This window comes from Rhinatrema bivittatum, chromosome 15, assembly GCF_901001135.1.
Source record: "Rhinatrema bivittatum chromosome 15, aRhiBiv1.1, whole genome shotgun sequence".
Classification (NCBI taxonomy): domain Eukaryota; kingdom Metazoa; phylum Chordata; class Amphibia; order Gymnophiona; family Rhinatrematidae; genus Rhinatrema; species Rhinatrema bivittatum.
In genome coordinates, this window is record NC_042629.1 from 57609003 (window position 1) to 57633107 (window position 24105).

Consider the following 24105-nt stretch of genomic DNA (forward strand, 5'->3'; position numbering starts at 1 on the left):
TATCAATGTGCCTGTGCCCTCCATTCTGCTTCCCAATACCACTGCATCCTCCACTCTCCTTATCAATGTGTCTGTGCCCTCCACCCTGCTTCCCAATACCACTGCATCCTCCACTCTCCTTATCAATGTGCCTGTGCCCTCCACCCTGCTTCCCAATACCACTGCATCCTCCACTCTCCTTATCAATGTGCCTGTCCCCTCCACCCTGCTTCCCAATACCACTGCATCCTCCACTCTCCTTATCAATGTGCCTGTGCCCTCCACCCTGCTTCCCAATACCACTGCATCCTCCACTCTCCTTATCAATGTGTCTGTGCCCTCCACCCTGCTTCCCAATACCACTGCATCCTCCACTCTCCTTATCAATGTGCCTGTGCCCTCCACCCTGCTTCCCAATACCACTGCATCCTCCACTCTCCTTATCAATGTGCCTGTGCCCTCCACCCTGCTTCCCAATACCACTGCATCCTCCACTCTCCTTATCAATGTGCCTGTGCCCTCCACCCTGCTTCCCAATACCACTGCATCCTCCACTCTCCTTATCAATGTGTCTGTGCCCTCCACCCTGCTTCCCAATACCACTGCATCCTCCACTCTCCTTATCAATGTGCCTGTGCCCTCCACCCCTGCTTCCCAATGTTACTGCATCCTCCACTCTCCTTATCAATGTGCCTGTGCCCTCCATTCTGCTTCCCAATACCACTGCATCCTCCACTCTCCTTATCAATGTGCCTGTGCCCTCCACCCTGCTTCCCAATGTTACTGCATCCTCCACTCTCCTTATCAATGTGCCTGTGCCCTCCACCCTGCTTCCCAATGTTACTGCATCCTCCACTCTCCTTATCAATGTGCCTGTGCCCTCCACCCTGCTTCCCAATTTCACTGCATCCTCCACTCTCCTTATCAATGTGCCTGTGCCCTCCACCCTGCTTCCCAATACCACTGCATCCTCCACTCTCCTTATCAATGTGCCTGTGCCCTCCACCCTGCTTCCCAATACCACTGCATCCTCCACTCTCCTTATCAATGTGCCTGTGCCCTCCACCCTGCTTCCCAATTTCACTGCATCCTCCTCTCTCCTTATCAATGTGCCTGTGCCCTCCACCCTGCTTCCCAATTACCACTGCATCCTCCACTCTCCTTATCAATGTGCCTGTGCCCTCCACCCTGCTTCCCAATACCACTGCATCCTCCACTCTCCTTATCAATGTGCCTGTGCCCTCCACCCTGCTTCCCAATACCACTGCATCCTCCACTCTCCTTATCAATGTGCCTGTGCCCTCCACCCTGCTTCCCAATACCACTGCATCCTCCACTCTCCTTATCAATGTGCCTGTGCCCTCCACCCTGCTTCCCAATACCACTGCATCCTCCACTCTCCTTATCAATGTGCCTGTGCCCTCCACCCTGCTTCCCAATACCACTGCATCCTCCACTCTCCTTATCAATGTGTCTGTGCCCTCCACCCTGCTTCCCAATACCACTGCATCCTCCACTCTCCTTATCAATGTGCCTGTGCCCTCCACCCTGCTTCCCAATGTTACTGCATCCTCCACTCTCCTTATCAATGTGCCTGTGCCCTCCATTCTGCTTCCCAATACCACTGCATCCTCCACTCTCCTTATCAATGTGTCTGTGCCCTCCATTCTGCTTCCCAATACCACTGCATCCTCCACTCTCCTTATCAATGTGCCTGTGCCCTCCATTCTGCTTCCCAATACCACTGCATCCTCCACTCTCCTTATCAATGTGTCTGTGCCCTCCACCCTGCTTCCCAATACCACTGCATCCTCCACTCTCCTTATCAATGTGCCTGTGCCCTCCATTCTGCTTCCCAATGTTACTGCATCCTCCACTCTCCTTATCAATGCTTCTGTGCCCTCCCATCCTCCTCCTGATCATTACTGTACCTTCAGATCTTCTTGTCAATGCTTCTGTGCTCTCCACTCTCCATATCAATGATCATTACTGTGCCCTTAGATCTCCCTATGCCTTCTGGTCTTCTCTCCCACATTACTACACCCGCCATGCTGGTTGACAATGTTACTGTGCCTCCCACTCTCCTTCTGTGCAAATTACGAAGGAAACTAATACAATTCCATCTACCTTCCAGACTAGGAAGGTGGGCAACAGTTTCAATGTGATTGGAATTATTCAACCTGAAGCAAATTCTGACCCAGTACAACCTGACAATTCATACAAGACTGAACTGGGTCCCCAAGAATTAGACCCAACAGCGACCAGGGCTACCATCTGATCCAGGTCAACCATAATAGGCTGAACCTGGCCTGTTTCTGCACCACTGTGTCTCAGCATTGGGAGTCTTGCTTTTCTTAGAAATATCGCTGTCCCTTGTTTCCTTACAGGCCTCAATCACTTGATACATTTTTTTTCCCCCTTTTCTACTATCAATTCACCCCCATCTTCAGCCTCAGAAATCAAGAACTATCCCATGAGCTAAGTGGAATCCTCATTAGTTACATTGTTAGTAGTGCTGATGATACCATTAACACTTTATCTGTAGAGGTCATCCTTCAGAAGAGGAAGGAGAGCCATTACAGCACAGCCTTGGGTCAGTTCTTTCAGTTTATTGCCCAATTTTGCATACAGGCATGCTCAAAACAGGATTACAGCCTAAAACATGAAACTGCAATTGTACAGAAAGCTCAAAATCAAGAACATCCCATCCACAGAAAATCCTAACACATCACAAACCTAAAAATATTACATCATACCGAAAACATCAGACCTGAACAAAAAGATAGAACCAGTAAAAACCAATGTAAGCACAATTAAAATAGTCGCGTGCATGGTTACATATGTCTGCACTCAAGGCTGGGATTAAGGTTTTGATGCCCATAGGCAGAGAGCCCTTTGAACTCTCCTAAAGCGAGCAGGAGCAGGACACTCTTTGGTCCAGATATTCGGTGCCTTCAATATTTGGCACCCTAAGGCAGTTGCCTATGTTGCTGATGTCTAAACCCGACTGCACCCTGATCAATCTTTAACCATAAACAATTTTTTTTAATGATTTGCTTTCTCTGTAAATGTTAACCCACCCTGCACGTTGTTTTACATGGTAAAGTGGCCCTAGAAATTAAACTAAAACAAACAGAAATCAGATGAGATCAGGGCGACTGAACGGAGGGGGATGGAGAGCAGGAGGAGAAGTGTGGAACGATACTTTACCAATTTTCGTCTTCCCGTCTCTGAAGAAGTTTCCCTTTGAGCCGAGGCCGTAGTCGTCGCAATGAATATAGATGGGGTCGTCATCGTCCTCCTCGTTCCCATCCTGCAATTCAAACGGAAGGAAAGTGGGACTCAGAGAAGCACAAAGGTCGTGGGGGCTGGCTGCGTGCCTCAGCGCGGCACCTGGGATCCATGCTTGGACTCTGCACCCAGCAGGCCCACTTGAATCAGGGCCTGGCCGCACTAAGACCTTGAGGGTAATGATTGGTTTTTTTTCGCTGTTTGAACGCTCCCCGTTGGGCTCAGCAAGTCAATGAGGAGCCTACCCTCAGGGGATCAGAACAGCCTTATTTATATTTTATTTCAAAATACCTGGTATGCTCTGTAAGCCAATGTCCTTGGTGGCTCGCATAAAATGCACACACAATATTCATAAAAACAAACAAATTGAAACGATACAGTAATCAGCCAATTAGCAGATTGGGGTGGGACTACTTATCTGATTATCCTAACCAGATAAGTGCCGATATTCAAACTTATCTGGTTGAGTTAATCAGACAAGTTACAGCTGCCATAGAGCAGGACTAACTTAGGCCTGGATTTATCAAAATGCACTAAATATCACATGTGATAGGAAAAGGGTGTGCTTTATGGTATTAGCCTATTTAACGCAATGTGCACTATCTTAGCGCTTCACATAGGTATTACCAGACAAAGATGATATTTGTACAATGTTCTCTCAACCTAGCTTGATGTTACTCAGGTAGAGAGTCCATCAAGCTAGAGTGAGAGAACATTGTACAAATCTCATCTTTGTGTGTTTCCTCACTCCAAAGGTCAACAAATCTTCACAAAAGTATACTGTTCTGTTCGTATGTCTCACTCTGAATGACAAAGTGGCCCCTAACCCCTACACTACTACCTAAACCTCACCTTGAGGTACTAGGTGGACCTCATATAGAGGTATAAATACCTACGTACTATAAGGGCCTTATAGCTAGGTGCTCTCTCTCTCTCTATTTGTGAAAACATCACAAAGTGCAATAAAGCCATATCACACAGCTTGACACAAATGAAAAAGATGTAGTTAAAACTGTGCAATATAGCTTCACAATTTTGCCAGAAATCCCACCTCAAACTCCTCCCCTTTTCCAAATTTGCATCACACCATGCATTATGGCGTTTTTGCATGCGTTAAGGCATTTTCGCATGCGTTAAAGTCATTTATCACATGTGAAAACAACTTAACGCATGCAAAAACGCCAAAAAGCACTTTGATAAATGACCCCCTTAGCAGGATATAACTTATCCAGCTAGGTAGCAATATCTTATGGGATACTCAGCAGCACAGCCATGTTGCTGAATATCTCATGTAAGTTAGCCGGATGAGTCTTGTCCGGCTAACTTACTCAGACGGCCAGCTTTAAATATCGAGGCCCATAACTCTGAGACCAGCTGCTGAGGTAAGTAGGGTTTTTCTGCTAATTATAATAAAGCATTTTGTGTGAGAAAAGGCCAGAAAACAGATTGCTTCTGTCCTCCGGCATCCTCCCTGAGCCAAGGACCACTCCCACAGCAGCAGTGGGCCTGGTCTAAGCCCAGAACAGACTGGAGACCCACCCTTTAAATTTTTCTTTCAGGCTTGGCTGCAGCGGCAACCCTGAAGGTTTGAGTTTTACAGGCTAAAAGGCTTAGCCCTGCCCAGATCAAGATGGAATATGGTAAGTCAGAGCTAGATGGACTAGGTTTTTCTTTTCCTCCCCCCCACCCAACCTCCCAATAAAAGGAGAGTTTTTTTCTATGTTCTTAAACAAGGTGGCAATTCTTGAACAGGGAACCAAAATGCCTCTGCCACAGTAGAGTATGCACTAAATCAGCATAGAACACTTATTCCAGGCCCTCAAAGAGGGAAAGGAGAAGCTACAAGTTCTGCATGAGAAACTGAACAAACAGGTTTCCTTGATACAGATTGCAGAAGCACTGCAAGCTATTGCAGTCTGACATACCCCTCTGACCGCCATGATTTATTTTATTTATTTATTTATTTAAGGCTTTTATATACCGACAAGACAGGACCAGGAGAAGACCCAGGCTATTTCCTGGTGAGCTTTGAATGAACCACCCAGCTAGCAGACTGGCCAAAGTCCTCTTGGACCACCTATCTGGGCAATTCGCTGATGGGCAGTAGCCAGGCTGCCTTCCAGTCTGCTAATCCAGTTGGAAAGGCCATCTATGCGGAGGTTAAAGCATAAACATCCTTGAACATGCCGACAACGGATCCGGCAGGGAGCCCTCCAGCCTCAGAAAGTCGGTGGAATCTCTTCTATTAGTTGAAGGATGCAGGATGGAAGTGGCTACAAGCTAAAGGGAAGGCTGGCACACAGAGGTGGACAACTGAATTCTCCTGGAGCAATGTTTAGATGGTTTGCACCTCTCTAGGCAGCAGTGGGTACACCACTATTCAAAGTTATCCTTGAAACTGCTCCGAAAGCTGCCAAGCACACAAGGGTACATGAGAGATGGTCTTCATTGGATTCCAGAGTTCACAGACGGGGGAGCAAAGCATTCACCACAAACCCTAAAGAGGGGCCAGAGATGGAGCTATTTCACTTAGGATGGTCCCTGGACTAGGAAAGAAGCTATGGATGTCACCCCACACTTGTGATACTCCTTGCCTCGGTCTTAGTAGCTTTAGGTTTATTAAACATTTATGTCCCGCACACACCATAATAGTTCAAAGTGGTTTACAGTGGATAAAACATTTGTAAAGAAAACCATAAATTAAAAAGCTTCTTGAAATAATTCTGCCTTTAGTTTTTTTTTTTGTGAAACAGCTTGAGGTCAGTAAATGGTTTTTATCTCTTCGGGAAGAGAATTCCACAGCGTCGGAGCAATTAATGAAACAACACGATTCCTTACTTTCTGAAAATGAATTCTCCTTCACACTGGGCAACTCCAAAAGATGTGGCAAAGAAGCCCGAAAATATCAAGCGGGAGCATACTTTGTAAATAATTTAGTCAAATAACCTGGGGCATTTTTGCTGGAATAACTTGACAATTAGCAGGATAACTTGAGTTTTATCCATTGCGCAACTGGTAACTAATGTAAGTTTACCAAAATCGGAGTAATAAGCTCAAATTTGCACGTATTTGTTGTCAGTCTGGCAGCTGAGCTCTGAAGATGCTACAAGACCCTTTTGGCAAGCCCACGTACAGAGCACTGCAGTAATCAAGAGTGGTTAACACGAACGCCCGCACAACACTTCTGAGGTCACATTGCTCTAGCAATGACCTCAAATGGCCTATTTTAAAGTAACTGCTAGCTAACCACAGATCTGAAATGAGGAACAAAAAAACTTAACTGTGAATCAAACTGGACTCCCAAGTTACGCACTTGCGTAGAAAAGTTCACCGCTAGCCCTAAAATCGATAACTCGGCAGTATCTGCCAGCCCTGGTTTCCTAGAAACGCCATTACTTCGGTTTTAGCAATATTTAGAACTTAACCAGTTGGGGGAGGCGTGGCGATGACGTCATCCCGAGCAGATGCGCCAAAGTCTTGCTCCCTAGGAGTCAGCAGGATTTTGCACATTTTCTGCTTTAAACCGCAGTTTTCAGACAAAAACAGACTAAGCTTTGAATGCAGGTATTAAAGGACAATTTCGTATTTAAAAAAAAAAGAAAGAGATTGTGGGAAGATCTAAATGATTGGGGATGGATATAAGTACTAGTGCAGAGGATAAGATGGGGCCAGAAGTAGGCCCAGTAGTGGAGGGCCTGTCCAAAGCAGTGCTTACGGAGCTCATGCAAGCGGTTTCAGCCACAGCGACTGATCAGCTACAAAAGATGCAATCTTACCGGAATAAACAATAAACTTGCAGACCTTGATGACTGGCTAGATTCCCTCAAATAGTACGGCAGCCAAATCACGAGAAAAAAAACTAACATCTTGAGGAGAAGCTTGATGAGCTTGAAACTGGAGCCAATGCAACAATCTGCGCATCGTTAGTCCCTGAGACGATACAAGGTGATGCATTGCTAAAATTCAGTGAATCTTGGCTCCCTGAGGCGTTGAATGTAAGCACGGCAGAAAGAACAATTCTGGCAGAGTGGGAGGCCCAGACCAGACCAAAATGTTATTGTCAAGTATCGTAATTACACCAAAGCTCTCTCCACATCTCCCTGTCTCAAACATCCCTCCTTCCCCTTCCCCACTATTCTCTCACACTCTGTCTCTGCTCCACGGTCCATCCCAATCAGACCCCCTTCTCCCTCCTCTTGTCCATCCTGCAAATCTCCCTCCCTCACTCTCTCTATCAATCCATTCCTAACAGTCTTTCTCCTCTCCACAGTCCTTCACCAACAGTCTCTTTCTCGCTCCCCATCCACCACTCCATCCCTACCAGACTCTCTCCCTCTCTACATCCATCCCCACCAATCTCTCTCCCCCTCCACCACTCCATCCCCACCAGTCTCTCTATCCCCCTCCACCTGTCCATCCCCACCAGTCTCTCTATCCCCCTCCACCTGTCCCTCTCTACCAAGTTGTCTCTCTCTTTCTCTCAGTTTCTACCAGTCTATCTTTCTCTCCCTCTACCAGTCTATGTCCTTCCACCAGTCTCGCACTCTCTTTCCCTCCACCAATCTCTATCTTGCCAGTCTCTCTCTCCCTCCACCAGTCCATTCTGGTCAGTCTCTCTCTCCCTCCACCAGTCTTCCCTGGAGGAAGACTCAGAACCAATGTCAGGAAGTATTTCTTTACGGAGTGGGTGGTGGATGCCTGGATCGCCCTTCTGGAGGAAGTGGTGAAGACCAAAACTGTAAAGGACTTCAAGGGGCATGGGATAAACACTGTGGATCCATAAAATCTAGAGGATGTGAATGAAGAAAAGAGGCATGGGGGCGGCTTGCGGGAATGACGCCTACTTCCTGGTGATTAATACCCTTATTCAATCAATATACTCACTGTCAATGCAACTTCAACATTGCTCTATGCTTCAACGGCAAGAGGAAATGTGGGAAAAGATTTGCATTCACAAAAAAAAACAGGGAGTAGCTTGCTTGTTGCGGCGGTTACTACCCCAAACCAAATAAGTCTGATACTTCACTTCAATGCATATCCAGCCTAGCTCTCTGCTTCAACGGCAGGGGAGAAAGAGGAAAAGAAGATTTATATTCAGGCAGCAATCAACAAGGAATTAATTACATAGTCTGGGAAAACAAATAATTATAGGAGTAGCTTGCTTGTTACGGCGGTTACTACCCTGAATCAATTAAGCCTGATACTTCACTGGGAATATATATCCAGTGCAACACACTGCTTCAACGGCAGGGGGAATAAAGAAAAGAGGATTTATATTCAGACATCAACCAGCAAGGACTGAATGGCACAGGCTGGGTAAACAAATAAGCGTGGGAATAACTTGCTTATTGCAGCATTTGCTACCCCTGACTAATTGAGCTGGATGCTTCACTTGGATGCAGCTCCAGCGCTGTTCTCTACGTCGATGGCGGGGGTGGAGGGAAACTGGAACCAGGGGGTTGCTGATGGGGGCCAAGAGTAGCAGATAAGTATGAGAAAAAAAAAAAGTGTGAAAGCTTGCTGGGCAGACTGGATGGGCCGTTTGGTCTTCTTCTGCCATCATTTCTATGTTTCTATGTCTGTCTCTCTCTTCCACCCCAGTCTGTTCCCCCCCCCCCCCCCCCCCCCGTTGCTCCAGATCCAGCTGTGTGGCTGCCTGTAGTTTCACTGCATAAGTTATTGAATATAAGTGCATTCTTGCACATTTACTGCTGTGCTTTGCAATTATATGTATTCCATTTATATCAGAAAGCGTTATTTAATGTTGTATACATTATGAATGAGTTTGGTGTGTATGTAATTGTTATTATATTAATAACTTTTCTCTATATGGCAGAAAAAAATGAAAGGGAAGCATGTGGAGGGGTCCGTGCAAATTTTGGAAGTTGAAACGATGTCCCCGCTCCCAACATGGATGGGACCTCCTGTTCTACCTGATAACTCAACAACAGTACATGACGACATCAGCCTGATACTGTACTGCTTGTAGTATGTTTTCTAAGATCGTTGTAACCTGCGCATTCATCATCAGAAAGGATTCGGCATTTATAACGGCAAACTGCTGACTCCAGGAGGCCCTGGGATTTGGACAGATTATGGTGCTTTGCCATAGAGGAAAGGAAACGCCACAGATCCGAAGTAGCTGACTGATCTGTTTGGGGAACATAAGAAAATGCCATACTGGGTCAGACCAAGGGTCCATCAAGCCCAGCATCCTGTTTCCAACAGTGGGCAATCCAGGCCATAAGAACCTGGCAAGTACCCAAAAACTAAGTCTATTCCATGTTACTGTTGCTAGTAATAGCAGTGGCTATTTTCTAAGTCAATTTAATAGCAGGTAATGGACTTCTCCTCCAAGAACTTATCCAATCCTTTTTTAAACACAGCTATACTAACTGCACTAACCACATCCTCTGGCAACAAATTCCAGAGTTTAATTGTGCGTTGAGTAAAAAAGAACTTTCTGCGATTAGTTTTAAATGTGCCCCATGCTAACTTCATGGAGTGTCCCCTAGTCTTTCTACTATCCGAAAGAGTAAATAACCGATTCACATCTACCCGTTCTAGACCACTCATGATTTTAAACACCTCTATCATATCCCCCCCTCAGTCATCTCTTCTCCAAGCTGAAAGGAGGGTGAGTGGATGTAAAACTCTGGGGAATTCGTATGGTGGTGGGTATGGTTTTGTATGAGTGTGTACGCATGGTCGAAAGGATGTGGAACGAAGGAGTCAAGTTATTCCACTGGTGCTGCCTGGGGGAATAATGCAGACTGTACTACATGGGGCAACATCTGAAACTACTAGCAGGGGGCACCCCACCCTGGAAAGAACTTATCGTACATGTTTGCTGTGTACAGTGTTTGTAACCCATGCCCTCACTCAATGTTGATGGGCTCCTGTGTCAAAAGAACCAAATCTTATCAGATTAAAAAGGCAAAAATCAATATTGCCTTCCTACAGAAAACCCACCTAGATGATTTAGTACGTGTTAACTGAAAGGCAGTGGGTAGGTCAATGTTTTATGCCTCTTTTTCAACAAGGCAGGGGGGGGGGGGGTAGCTATTTTGATAACAAAAGCATACCAGCTGAATCTGAGAGGCAATTTAAAGACCCAGAGGGACGGTTTCTCATCGTGGCAGGAGTTCTTTATGGGGCTTAAAGTACTTTTAGCCAATACGTCCTCCATGTGCCAAATCAGAACTCCCACAAGTTTTTTGCTTCCTTGCTAACTAAATTAATCTCATGGGAGGGTCACAGACTCATTGTAGGGGGTGATTTTATTATTACCGACAATCCGTTAATAGATCGTCAGCCTCTCAAGTTGCCTAAAAAGAATCAGGTGGATTCTGGCCCAGGATTTCTATGTCAGGAGTGGATGAAGTGTCAGCAGTTTCCAGGAGAGAGCTGTATGGCCTCATCTTTAGAATTTCATTCTATCGTGACCCCGCTTTGTCTCAAAATCCTCGAGAGAATTCTGCACAAGTTCTTCATAAGCTGGGAGAGCACAGGCTCTCACAGACTGTGCAAGATTTTCTGTGACTCTCAGTACCTAGGGAGGCTCAGCGTCCATGGCAACATAAGACTGAGAGTTAATGTTAGTAATAAATTACCCCCACCCTACATATACATTCCAGAAAGATACGCTTGTCGGCTGCCCATTTAGCAGTAAGGGAAAAGTGCCACAAAACAGCTGGGTCTACCCAAATGTACCAGCCACCCAGGTAAAATGTCATGTATTGGACTATGATCTAGTAAACCACGATAGGCAGAAGCCCTGCGACTAATTACTGCTACCAGAAAACAAGGTCTGGCTCGCCAAGATTCTCTTTCACAGAGAAGGTAACCCAAATCCCAGTTAGTGAGGTGATATTCCTTAACTGTGAGTACAATCTGGGGACTCAGGAATCCCACAAAATTAGGAGGCCATTTTTAAAACTCTGGGCATAACTGCAAAGTCCCTTTTGAAACTGCAGGGATCTGCACCTCCTTTTTTTTTTCCTGCAGGCAATTTTTCCATTCCAAACGGTGAAGCCCACTGCAGCCCCCAGTCTAATTCTACCCTGGGAACATCCCCACAAGAATGTGGGTATCAGGTAGAGGAATCGTGGAACAACGCACATGGGGGAGGGGCATTTTCAAACAGCCCTTTTGCACGGGTAAATAGCCATTTGCAAAGATAAATGGCTTTTGAATATTGCCCTCTTGGTCTGCGTTCTGGGGTAACCTGACAGCAGCACCCTGATGGTAAGAGAGAGCTATGAGCTGGTGATGATCTCAGATTTTCTTTATCTAGCTATAATTTGGAAATGCTGCAAATATACTGTTATATATAAACTAAAAATACCCTGGCTACTCCAGTACCTAGCACCCACCCCACCTCCAGTTCTGCCAATGCACATCAATCCTGTGGTCTAGCATCCCCTGCTACTCCGGTACTGAGCCCCCATCCCCAGCCCTGTCAATGCACCTCAATCCTGTGCTCTCGCATACCCTGCTATTCCAGTACTGAGCCCCACGCCCAGCCCTGCCAATGATCTTCAATCCTGCCCTACAGTACCCCCCATGCTAATCCAGTACGGAGATGCTCACACAGCCCTGAGAGCCCACCTTATCCTGCCATGCAGAACTCCCGCTATTCAAGTCCCGAGGCTCCCACAATCTCTGGCAATGCCCGTCACTCCTCCCCTGTAGCACCCTATGCCTTTCCAGCACCAAGACTCCCCCCAATAGTCCTGCCAGTGCACCTTAGTTTTGCTGTGCAGCACCCTGCACTGTTCCAGCACCAAGTCACCCCCCACAGCTCTGCCAGTGCATTTCAGTCCTGCCCTACAGCACACACGGCTGTTGCAGTGCTGAGACCTCACCCCTCACACACATGGCTCTGCCAATGCCCCTCAGTTCTGCTCTGCAGCACCCCCCTGCTGTTCCAGCATTTTGTAATGAAGACAAAATACATATTTTTTTTTGTACCCTGAATGCATATTGTTATCGTCCTGTTTTTCAGCTTGTCTGACAAACAGAAAAGCTCTGCCTAACAGAATATTTTCGCTCAGCCTGTTCCGACTTCTTCATTGCTACCGGAGCGAAATAAAAGCAGAGGACCAAATAAGAAAAAAAAAGGCGTTGCACACTCACGAAGTCTGCGGCGCAGAAGCCTCCATTCTGCACAGCAGCGGGGGAGCTGCCAGCCTGGTACTGGGTTTCCTCCAAGTCGATCAGCGAGCTGCTGTCGGTGGCCCCGGCATCCGAGGGCTTTCTTCGGCTCATGCTGCACCGAGCTTCGGCTCACAGCTGCCACACTCTTATACCCTGAGAGCAAAGGAAAAAAAGAATAAACCTGCACCCTGAGATGCGAGGGAAGGGGAAGCAGGAGAAGACTGCAGGCGGCGAGAGGCGCATTCCCCTCCCCCATGCAGCGGCTGCTGCTGCAGCCAGCGCATACCTCAGGACTGGAGCGCAGGCTGCCCTGCGCCGCAGCACAGCCCCTTTCTCCCTGGAGAGAGCCGATGTTAATGAAAACACCATCTAACCAGAGTGACTCATGTACCGCTGGCAGCAAACCTGCAGCAGCCAGCAGGGAGACAGCTGCAGTACCCAGGACGGGATCTGCACCCGAAGGACCCCACCATCCCCTCACATTATACAGCATCGATGATCCTCAGCCTTTCCGCACTCCTCCTCTCGCGCGTTATCATACCACAGTGCTGAGGAACACACACGCATCGCCCCCTCCTCTCTCACGTTAAATAGCGCTGAGGAGCAGCCAGCATTAATGATCCTCATCTGTCCCACAACCACCCCTTGTTCTCCTCCTCTCTCACATTACAGAGCGGCACACGGCATCGATGATCATCCTCCTTTTCTACAGTAATCTGGTCCTAGCCGGGTCCTTTTAGGAACATTACAGAATGATGCACTTACTGCCTTAGGCTGCTGGGATTTGAGCTCATCTTTTGGGCTGGACACCATGGCACCTGTATCCAGGAAGGCAGAGACTGGGATGTGCAGGCAATAGGGCTTCCTATGTCATGGAGAGGCCGACTCCGGGACGGGGCCAACGAGCAGTATGGCTGCATCAGGCTCCTAAGGAGGCCTGCACGTAGTGGCCATGCACAGGTTGCAGTTTCACTGCTAATTTGGGGCAGGGGAGCAATGGTAGGGAGGTCAGATTGGCATGGCCAGGGTGTGTGCGGGAATTTCTCTCTCCCCTACACCCCACTCAGACTGATGTGGACCTGCAGGGGGAGGGGGTAGGCACACATCCTCTCCCCCCCACTCACACACACGCGTGCATCTGTCTTGCACTTGCTCCTGTGGTGTGGGGCGAGTGTGGATATGGGATGAATGTGGGGGTATGGTGGAAGAGTGTGCAGGGGAAAAGAAGTTGTGGGGGTGCCATCTCCTCCCACCACCCCCTCTTACCCCTCTCTGCTCCTATTACACACACACACACACCCTCCTCAGCTCCCTCACTTCTTTGGCTGGCAGGGGCCAGAGAGCATCACCAGCTCTGCTCAGAGGAATCACAGCTGTCAGAGAAATCCAGGAATTGTTATCAAAATCCCATTACCAGAATCGCAGGTGTCAAGGAAGGCAGGAACTTGTCAGCAAAACGTTTGGCACTGTCATAGCCAAATTGCACTACACTCATTGGAATCCCAGTTCCTGCCAGCAGGGTCTGCATAGTCCCGATCCCATGACTGGAATCCCAGCCCTGGCAGCAGAATCACACCTGTCAGGGAATCCAGAAACAGACGTCAAATTGCCAGCATCAATTAAATCTGAGCTGGAAGGGGAATCCAGAAGCTATCACTGACATTACAGCCCCCATTAGCAGACTCTTGGTGCTGTTTTATAATGGACTGTGATGCTGTAAAATTGCATTGGGTCTCATCCAATGAAATTCCGACCCACAAATAAAATAAATATACAGTCAGTGGAATCCTGACCAGCGCCTTCAGAGGAATCCTAGAACCATGACGGGAACTCACCTGCCCCTCTTGCCCTTTTAGCAAGATACAGAAGGGGAATAGAAATGTAAAATATCATGGAGTTTTGACAACTGGTTTCACGTTTTTCTAGTGTACAATTAATTCTTTTCTAGTCAGGATGCAACCACCAACCCGGAGGCTTTTGTACTGGGTGTGAAACATTTTGTGGTGATAAAATGTGAAAAGTGTGACTTTAGACAGATTTTGAGAGAACATTTTTACAGTTTTCCATAGGGGACAATCCACAAGTCAATGCTTCCTGCCTCTCCCCACCTTACCCCTACCCTGAGTAGGACAAGTGTCCTAAATCTGCCCAACAAAAATCTGGTAAAACCTTATAAAAGGGGGTGCTGTCAGTACGAGGACCACGTGCATGTACAAGTCACATCCACTAAGAACAAAGTTTATTCCAGAGAGTGCATTCAACACAACATGTATTTATTTAAATGTATGAGTTGCCTACTTTTCAAAAAAGAGCTGTAAGGCAGCATACAACATAAAACATTATAATGGTGTAAAACAGTAAAAAAAAAAAGGATCAAGGACCATATATATTGATTTAAACCTAAAAACAGCAGACAACGGCAGCATAAAATCATATAGACAGTCCTGATATGTACTATAATGCAGAGCAGCAACATAATATAGGCTTCAGTAACTTCAGGCCGAACACAAACAGAACCAGATAGCACAAACACATTCCAAGGTCCGGTCTGCTCAGCTCTTGGTGGGGATGGGCAGACGACATAGGCCCTTTGGTCTTTTCCTGCTACCATGTTTCTATGTTTCGGATGGGCGAGTCCGAAGCGCAGAGGGAAATTGGTGTTAAATTAAAAGTAAACTTGTAAAATTATTCCAATCTATATTTAAGCTTAATATTAAAGACAACTTTAGGGAATTTCCTCTCTTTACTTTTTAAATCCACCTTACGTCTGCGAAGCTCTCAGGAGTTTGTCACTAACTTCACAGGCCGTTTGCTGCTGCTGTTAGCACAGCGAGTTGGCGATCGGAAATTTCCATTCCTGGCCTCTTTATTTTAAATCCACGTTAGAACCACACTCTCACTGCCAACTGTGCCAATTGTATTTTATTTTCATTCACTCCCCTAAATGAGAGTAGATCTAGTATTTCCATCAACTCTGCTCACATTTAATATTAACTACACTTGTTCTTTTCTCAAAAGACTTCTATTTTTACCTTTTCAAAGGAATTAATGTACGGAAAATTTCTTTCAAATAATTTATCTTTCAGAGGCCACATTCACTGTGTCATTTTCATTCAATCTAGCAGTGGTTCAGGACCTTGGACAGTTCTTAGCTGCTGTCTCTCTCATGGGATCATTGACAGGTCAATCCAGTAAAGTGCGCCGCGTTTACCCCGCTCCTAACCCGCTTTCTACTCACTTTCCGGCCGCCTTAGCCCTTCCTGCAATCCACAATCCCCTTTAACCTACTCTTACCGCGTCCTTAAATCCCCGGGTAACCCCTGTATTACATGTAAACGATCGAATTAGCTATTCCCTATCACCAGCGCCCCGACTATCACTTTTTTACCCTGCCGTCCTGCCGCGCGTTTAACCTGCTAACTTACCGCCTACCCTTACCCCTGCGTAAGAGGCAGGGGTAAGGGTAGGCGGCAAACTTTCCCCCAGCCCCCGCTCACCTGCCCTGGCCGCGTCAATGGATGCTGGCCTCCGGGGCAGCCCCAGTCCTCTCCCCCCTCCTCCCGAAGCAACGAAAGCGGAAAAAATCTAAAAAGCGAAAAGCGAAAAAAAAAAAAAAAAAAGTAGCAACGAAGTGGACGGTCGGGATTGCCAGTCCTCTCTCCCCTCCTCCCGAAGCAAGGCTGCTTTACTTTACTGGATTGACCTGACACGCTTTGAAGCTTTCCCGTAAGGTGCAATCAAGGATTAACGCACAGTAAACAGCATTTACCGGGCATTAAAAAGCATTAGCACACAGATAACACCACAGAGGTGGGGTAATGAAGTGCTAAGCACATTATTATGCAAACCAAATAACAAGGCTTGCAATAAACTTGGTAAGCCATGTTATTTGATTAAAGATAACTACACCTCAAAAGGTGTAGTGTTCTGACACTGATGGGGTTGGCCCCAGAAACCACACCTATAAAAATGTCCTTGGGTCTGTAAATGTCAAGCATCCTTAGGCCCTGCTCTCCAGAAAACACTCTACCCCTTTCCACCATCCCAGGAACCCCTGCCCCCACCCCCAAAGATTACTGAAACTCCCCGGGTCTAGAATGGGCAGAAACAATGTCCACTTGCTCTTGCCCTGCTGATACCATTTTGGAAAAATGATTCCAATTTGCTCCTGATGCTCCTTTCTCTCTCTCCTCTTTCTGATCCTGAATTTAAAGTAGTTCTATGCAGTTACTACAAAATAAAATCCCCTCACACTCCCTGCTATACTTTTTCGGCTTGATGTGTTATGGCACAGGAGTAACATCACATCGCTTTCTCATGAGTGGAACCATTTTTTTTTTTTTTTAAATGGAGATCAGATAAATGGTGACCAAACGCAAAAGAAATGCTTCTTCCTTTTTTCCCCAGCACTGCATATGCTGAGGGAGTCCGGGCTTTCAGCTGAGGCCTTCAATGCTGACTGGTTAGGTTGGCTGGGACGAGGCCTGCCACCACCTGGTCATGGTGCCAGAGGTGCTCTGCCAGTCTGTTCAGAAAATGCGCAACGTCGGCCAGTCCCGCTCTGCCGTCCAGGGTCCGTCCATCTGCAAGCCGAGGCCCATTCACACTCTTCATACGTAGCACCGGCAGGCGCCAGGCATGCTGGAACTCGGCCACATCATGCTCCGTCACATCGGTGTGCATGTACTGATCAAATCTGAGAGCAATAAGTCAAGGAAAACATACAGGCAAACTTCTGAAAATAACGTTTCTTGAAGGTGGCACAAACAATGCCCTGAAGGCTGGCAGAAATGAACCAAAGGGCCATCAAGGTCTTTCAGATTTCATTTAGTTAGTGCCAACTCATTCTGGTACAAGTGGTTCAAGCACTGCAGTGGCATTCAAAGGGAAGGAACTAGAGATCCCTTCCAAACATTTAGCTCAGGTTTGACATGCAACAAAATCCCAGAATCACCTCAAGGTCACATACACAGACACGGCCAGCACAGTCCTCATCACATGGGGTGACACCAGGTTATTGCCTCACCACGCCAAGCCTCCTTCATTTTCTCCCCTTTTACTATGGTTTTTCCTATACTCTTTTTATCCTATATGGAAGACAGTGTCACCTGCACAACCGTTCCAGCTGCCTTTAAATACAGGAATGCACGGTTGAGTTCAGAAAATGGTTCTTCTGAGTCAAGATGCAGCTGGTAATGCCCTGGGTCGTTAAGCCATCCCTCAGCAGATATTTAAAGACAAGCTGTACTCTGTGTCAAATTAACAAATGACAAGCAGCATTAACCACCCAAATGTTACCCCTCTTCACAAATTCAACCAGCTTTGCTCACCTCCTCCTCTATGATACGGTTCTAGACATAGCTGCTAACAGGGAAGCAACTTCAACTACTTCCAGAATGACTACTCAGTAAAATTGTTAATTGCTTGTTATGTGTTCCTTTGAAATACTATAAAAGATACAGACGTTAAAGCTAGAGAGGGGAAAATTGCTGAAGTAAAAACGTTGATGGGATTCAAAAATGTAAGTGGTGCAGAGCTCACTGGTAGAGCGCTATTCTCTGTAAGTGAGACGTTCAAGTACCTGTGTGGAGCCTGTTCTCTGGGAAGATGCAATTATTACAGGGCAGCCCAGAGCCAGGGCTCACCAAGTATCCCTAGCTAATGGCCAGTGGTCAAGGATGGAAGAAATTAAGGGATAGGTAAAAAAAAAAAAAAGAAAACATGCGCACATATGGACACAGCTACTTTAGAACACGCGCGCGTTGGCACATGCATGTTCTAAAATAGGATTCCTGTGCACACATGCACACTGGATTTTAATGTCCGCATATGTATGTGTGGGCAGGTGGCCTCTTCTGCACATGGGGGGGGGGGGTATTTTTTAATTTTTTGCACGGCAACGCAATTTCCATTTTTCCCAATTCCCTAACCCTATCTTTCCTCTCTCTTACCCTCTCCTCTCCAACCCCTAAACTACCCCTACCTATCTCCAATTCTTTTTTATTTTTCTACTTACTGCTCCTCTGGAGCAGATGTATCTTCCGCACACTGGCAGGCTGCCGGCGCACACTTCCCCAGGACAGCATTAATGGCACTGTCCTGGCCCACCCCTCCCCGTCCCGTCCCTTTCCAAGGGCCCGGTACTTCTGCGCATATCTGGGGTTACGTGCATGGCGCATACAGGGCCCAGCCACACGCGTAACCAATATGGCCATTTTCACCACTGAAAATCATAGAGAAGAACGGCTCCAGGAAGTCTGAAACGGACTTGGAAGGGAACTTGAATATTATCGTCCCTTAGATCCGACACTCTAATAGACAAATAGAGCATAGCATGGAGATTTACCAACAGCAGGTGGCAGAAGCCAAAAATCATAGGATACACAGGCTGCGACTGTGCCAGAAGTGACATTTCTGAGAGAAGATCAAATATGAGAATATTTGGCAGACATAAGGAATCTGGTTCTGGGGCAAAGCATACAAATAGAAAAAACACTAACAACGGATGCATCTAATCAATGAGCACGCCGCCGCCTTATGCATTCAGAGTTTAGCGTTGGTCTCCTGGTTTTATGGTTTGTGTGCACACCTTTTTGTCAGCACCATTACTGTGGCACGAGGAAGTTTCAGTGTCGGCTATGAGCATCATTACCTCTGCGCTGAAGATCTTGCACATTGATGTCTCTGCGCTGGTGCATTTCGGCGCTGATATCTGCGTGTTAGTCTTTGGCGACTATGTCTCTGCGCAGACACTTCTGCACCTTTTACTGTTGCAATCTGTCTTGGTGCAGAGTGTTTTTCACTGCGGTCTCAAAGTGTCGACAAGCGTCTGCGCCACCTTTTTGAGCCTGAAGATTCTCTCAGCAGGGATCATGCTTATCCGACAGGCTACAAAATGTTGTATTGTTACTTATGAGAACTGGAAAGTGTTGTCTTCTCAGATTTAAGCATAATATTAACATCATCTATAATGCGAGAAAATCCTCGTATTTCTGCCCTCCTGCTCACAGCAAACAAAAGAAAGCAGAAAAGGAGGACATGGAATAAGAAGGTGACTGAGAAACACCAATGACTAGAAACAGTATATATATACAAGACCAATATCCGAATTGTGCACACCTTACCAAGCGAGGCCCAACTTCCAAGGAGGGTCCCAGCAGGACTCATGGAAAGAAACTTAACAGGTAAACATGTCTTCTTCCATTTCATCCTGCTACACCAGTCCAGTCCAAACATGTGGGAAATACCCAAGCTTCCACTGAGCAGAGAGGGAGCAAGTAAGGGCTGTTTTGGGAACTCTAGCTCCATAAACTGCATCCTCCATAACAGAAACATCAAAATGATTATGCTTGGCAAAGGAATGTAAGCATGACCAAGTAACCACCTTGCAAATATCCTGCAGAGCAATGGAGATTGCCTCCCCCCAAGATGCAGAGTGCGCCCTTGTAGAATGAGCATAAACAAACTCAGGAGCTCTCCTACTCCTAAGCAAATATGCCGAAACAATAGTTTCCTTAACCCATCTAGGGTTGGTGCTCTTATAGGCCATGTCTCCCTTGCGCAGACCCCCAAACAGAACAAACAACCTGTCTATTCTACGAAAATAATTATACTTCTCGGCAGTGGCTAGCACCCTATGAACATCCAGAAAGCTTCATGAACTGTTTTTGCCACGACACTCAGCCTTTGAAAAAGCTGGGAGAGTAATCGACTCATTCAAATGAAACAAAGATAAGACCTTAGGCAAAGAGGAAAACATGGGACGAAAAGACATAGATTCAGATACTATAATGAGAAAAGAATCTCTTCATGACAGCACCTAGATCTCTGAAATATGGTGAGCCGAACAAATGGCCACCAGAAAAACCATTTTCAAAGTAAGATCCTTCCAGGAGACCTGCATTAGAGTCTCAAAGGGAGGAGAAGCCAGTGGTCTGAGAACCAAACTGAGATCCCATGGAGGAATCAAGGGGCAAAACAGAAGCCGTAGCCTCTTCACTCCCCACAGAAAATGGGATACATCCAATTGAGCAGCTACTGAAAGCCTGCAAACCTTTGCCTTGTAACACAAGATAGCAGTCATCTGAACCTTTAGGCAACTCAAAGCCCTTCTGAAGGAAGGCTAAAATGCACCTAATATCAGAGCACAAAGGAGATGAAGAATGGTTTCTGCAAAACACCGCAAAAATGTGATGAACTAATATAGGCCAACGAAGAAGAGGTCTTATCATCCTTCAATAGCATGTAAAGGTTGAGCAAAAATAGCTCTTCTTCCTCAAAAGCTGCCATTCAAGAGCTAAGCCATAAGATAAAATTGAGAAGGGTCGTTCATCACTAGTAGACCCTGGCACCTGGAAGGCATAGGGGACAGTCGACCAGAAGTCTCGTCAGATCCGCCTTTGAGGCCAAGCCATTAGAGTGACATGGTTGCTCTCCAATTCTGATGCAGAAGCCTGCAGAACAGAGGTAAAGGAGGAAAGGCATATAAAGAAGCTCCGCCTGCCAGGGCTGAACCAAAGCAACTACTGCCTCAGGAGCCCTTCTCCCTGTGGAAGCTGAAGAACTGTGGAACCTGGGCATTCTTGCAAGTCGCCATGGAATCCATGCGAGGCAAATTCCACTGGAGCACAATTCGATGAAATTAGAATGCATAGCACTGAATGGAGAGATAACTATAACTGACATGTCAGAGACTTGGTGGAAGAAGGAAAACCAATGGGACACTGTGATACCAGGGTACAAATTACATTGCAATGATAGGATAGATCAAATTGGTGGACAAAGGCAGCATAGAGTCAAACAGGATAAAAGTTCTACAGGAAAAGGATCTAGGTGTGACTGTGGATAATGTGTTGAAATCCTCTGCTTAGTGTGTGGCAGCAGTCAAAAAAGTAAATAGAATGCTGGGAATTATTAGGAAAGAAATGGGGAATAAAACAGAAAATATCATAATGCCTCTGTATCACTGCATCTCAAGCAAGAATTAGCAGAATTAGGAAAGGTACAGAGAAGGGCAACCATACATCAAAACTATCCTTAGCAGCTGTTACTTCAAACTACAAACCCTCAAAAAACTCAAACCCCTTCTCTACTTCTCTGATTTCCGCACAGTACTTCAATCCATAATCTTCTCAAAAACTGATTACTGTAATGCGCTCCTACTTGGTCTCCCTGCTACCCACATAAAACCTCTACAACTCCTCCAAAACGCTACTGCACGCATCCTAACCAATGCCAATAAAAAAGACCATATTACTCCCACCCTCATTAGTCTTCATTGGCTTCCCATTCACTCACGAATTTTTTACAAGACCCTTACCCTCATCCACAAAAGTATTGCTAACGAACATTTCAATTGGCTAAACCCACCTTTCCTCCCTCGTATCTCCACGAGACCCACCCGCTCCTCTCTCCGTGGAACCCTTATTCCCCCTTCCATAAAATCCACAAGACTCATCTCCACCACCAATAGGGCCCTCTCTCTCGCAGGCCCTTCCCTTTGGAACTCCATGCCTCCTGACCTACGCACCGAAACCTCCACACCCACTTTCAAAAAGAAACTCAAAACCTGGCTCTTCCTCCAAGCATACCCGCAATCATCTTCATCCCTTACTAACACCCTTACCTGACCACCACCCCTCACCAACACTCCCCCTCAGGACCTACACCTGACACCCACCCCCTCCAAGAAGCTTCAAACCTAAACAAAAACAAAAACTTTGTATATAACCTATGTACATATTAATTGTTCCTCGAACCCCTGTACATATCTTTTCCCTATGTTCTTCCATTTTCACCCTTCCCCCTCCCCCCTCCTTTTGTCTCGTATATCCCTACCCTTTCCTCCCCTACTTATTTATCTAGTTAATTGCCATGTTACTGCATTTATGTTACAAACCGTTCCTTGTAAAGGCTTTGCCTATATATTATTTGTTATAAGTTATCTGTAAACCGGCACGATGTGCAAACGATTGTCGGTATATAAAATCAAATAAATAAATAAATAAAATAAACCAAGGTGATAAAGGGCATGGAACGAGTCTCCTATGAGGAAAGGCTAAAGATGTTCGGACTCTTCAGCTTGGAAAAGAGGCAGATGAGAGGTCTATAAAATATTGAGTGGAATGGATAAACATGAATCAGTTGTATACTCTTTCAAAAAGCACAAAGACTAGGGGACATTCAATGAAGTTACTAGGTGATACATTTAAGACAAATAGGAGAAAATATTTTTTTTTACTCAATGCATAATGAAACTCTGGAATTCGTTGCCAGAAGATATGGTGAAAGCTGTTAGTGTAGCTGGGTTTTAAAAAGGTTTGGATAAGTTCCTGGAAGAAAAGTCCATAAATCATTATTAAGGTGGACTTGGGGAAATCCACTGCCAGGTACGGGTGACCTTGATTGACCACTGTTGGAAACCTGGACCTTTGGTCTGACCCAGTATGGCAAATTTTATGTTCCTATATTCTCATGTTCTCAGGTTACATGTGTTGTATACCATATGGCTGTACACCACATTGAGCAGGCTGTCTGGTGGAATGATATATAACCAACAACAGAATAATGTGCGGCTCTCTTAATCAACATTTGACTCTGACATTGAACCTTTGTGCACAGCTGCTGTGTGCACACATAGAATTAAAAATTATTGTTTTTGCTAAAGTGATATTGTCCAGTATAATTAATTGCCGCACATTATTCTGTTGCTTATCTAAATGTGTGTGCTCTTTACTCCGCTTTCCCTGTGTGGGAATGTTATATAAGTCATAAATGAAAACAAAGTGAAAAGGTGTGTGTGGAGAGATGAAACCATCTAAAGGATACTTAGAACCAATCACAATTTTGACAAGATTTTCAGAGTCCTCTACGACACGGGAGATCTGATTGGGTAAGTCATTAAAGGACGATCTGTCGGTGAAAGAGAAGAGAAACAAAACTGCATCTGCCTTCTCTTTACAGGCCTAAGAGGACAGGAGGAGACATGGATGAGGAAGACATTAGCTAATTTGTAATTGATGTCAGTTTCTTGCTCCATTCCTATACCTTACAGTGAGAGTTGTACACACACACACACACACACACACACTGTGGGTATAGCAACAGCAAATACCTATAAAGATTTCCTTGCATGCACGCTTAACATCAAGTACTTTAACTGAAGGGCTGGTTGCCCAGATCGAGACAGACACAGGCACACCAATGGTCTTTGTAAGAGGTAGTCAGGGCTGTAATAGCAGGGCATGTTACAGCTCAGTACTGAGGTATATTGGCTGAGTGGGGGTGAGGGAAAGGGCATGAGACTGGCAGAAATTTGAGATCTAATGCAAAACATTTAGGGCGGGATTTTCAAAGCGTTACGCACACACGTTTTAAAATCTACCCCTTATTGCAGTTACCCTCGGCTAGGACGTTTTACCACGTACATTCACAGAATAGGGCATTCTCTGCCACTTTACTAAGCTGGTGAAAAGCAGAGTTGCTTACCTGTAGCAGGTGTTCTCCGAGGACAGCAGGATGTCAGCCCTCACACATGGGTGATGCTATCTGATGGACCCCAGCACAGAACTTTGACCTCCAAGATTCTAGAGCCTTCAGCGCGCTCTACTGAGCATGTGCAGCTGTAGCCCCCTCCCCAACCATCAGGCAAAGTCCCTCAGACCATGATACAGCAAA

The 24105-nt window shown here is 46.1% G+C and overlaps 2 protein-coding genes across 4 annotated transcripts in view; both read right to left on the reverse strand.

Annotated features, from left to right (window-relative positions):
• LOC115076501 (anoctamin-7-like) overlaps positions 1 to 12540 on the reverse strand; it is a 72064-nt gene extending 59524 nt beyond the window's left edge. The window contains exons 1-2 of the mRNA XM_029578043.1: positions 12409 to 12540; positions 3190 to 3292 (exon numbers count right to left, since the gene is read on the reverse strand). Of these exons, the coding sequence (XP_029433903.1) occupies positions 3190 to 3292; positions 12409 to 12540 (235 nt within the window). The remainder of the gene's footprint in view (positions 1 to 3189; positions 3293 to 12408) is intronic.
• A 4172-nt stretch (positions 12541 to 16712) lies between these two features.
• Positions 16713 to 24105, reverse strand: part of CPLANE2 (ciliogenesis and planar polarity effector 2) — a 30693-nt gene continuing 23300 nt past the window's right edge. For all 3 annotated transcript variants that reach the window (XM_029578708.1, XM_029578711.1, XM_029578709.1), the window contains 2 exons: positions 23257 to 23393; positions 16713 to 17125 (listed from right to left, as the gene is read on the reverse strand). In XM_029578708.1, coding sequence (XP_029434568.1) covers positions 16879 to 17125; positions 23257 to 23393 — 384 coding nt within the window. In that variant the 3' untranslated portion in view covers positions 16713 to 16878. The remainder of the gene's footprint in view (positions 17126 to 23256; positions 23394 to 24105) is intronic.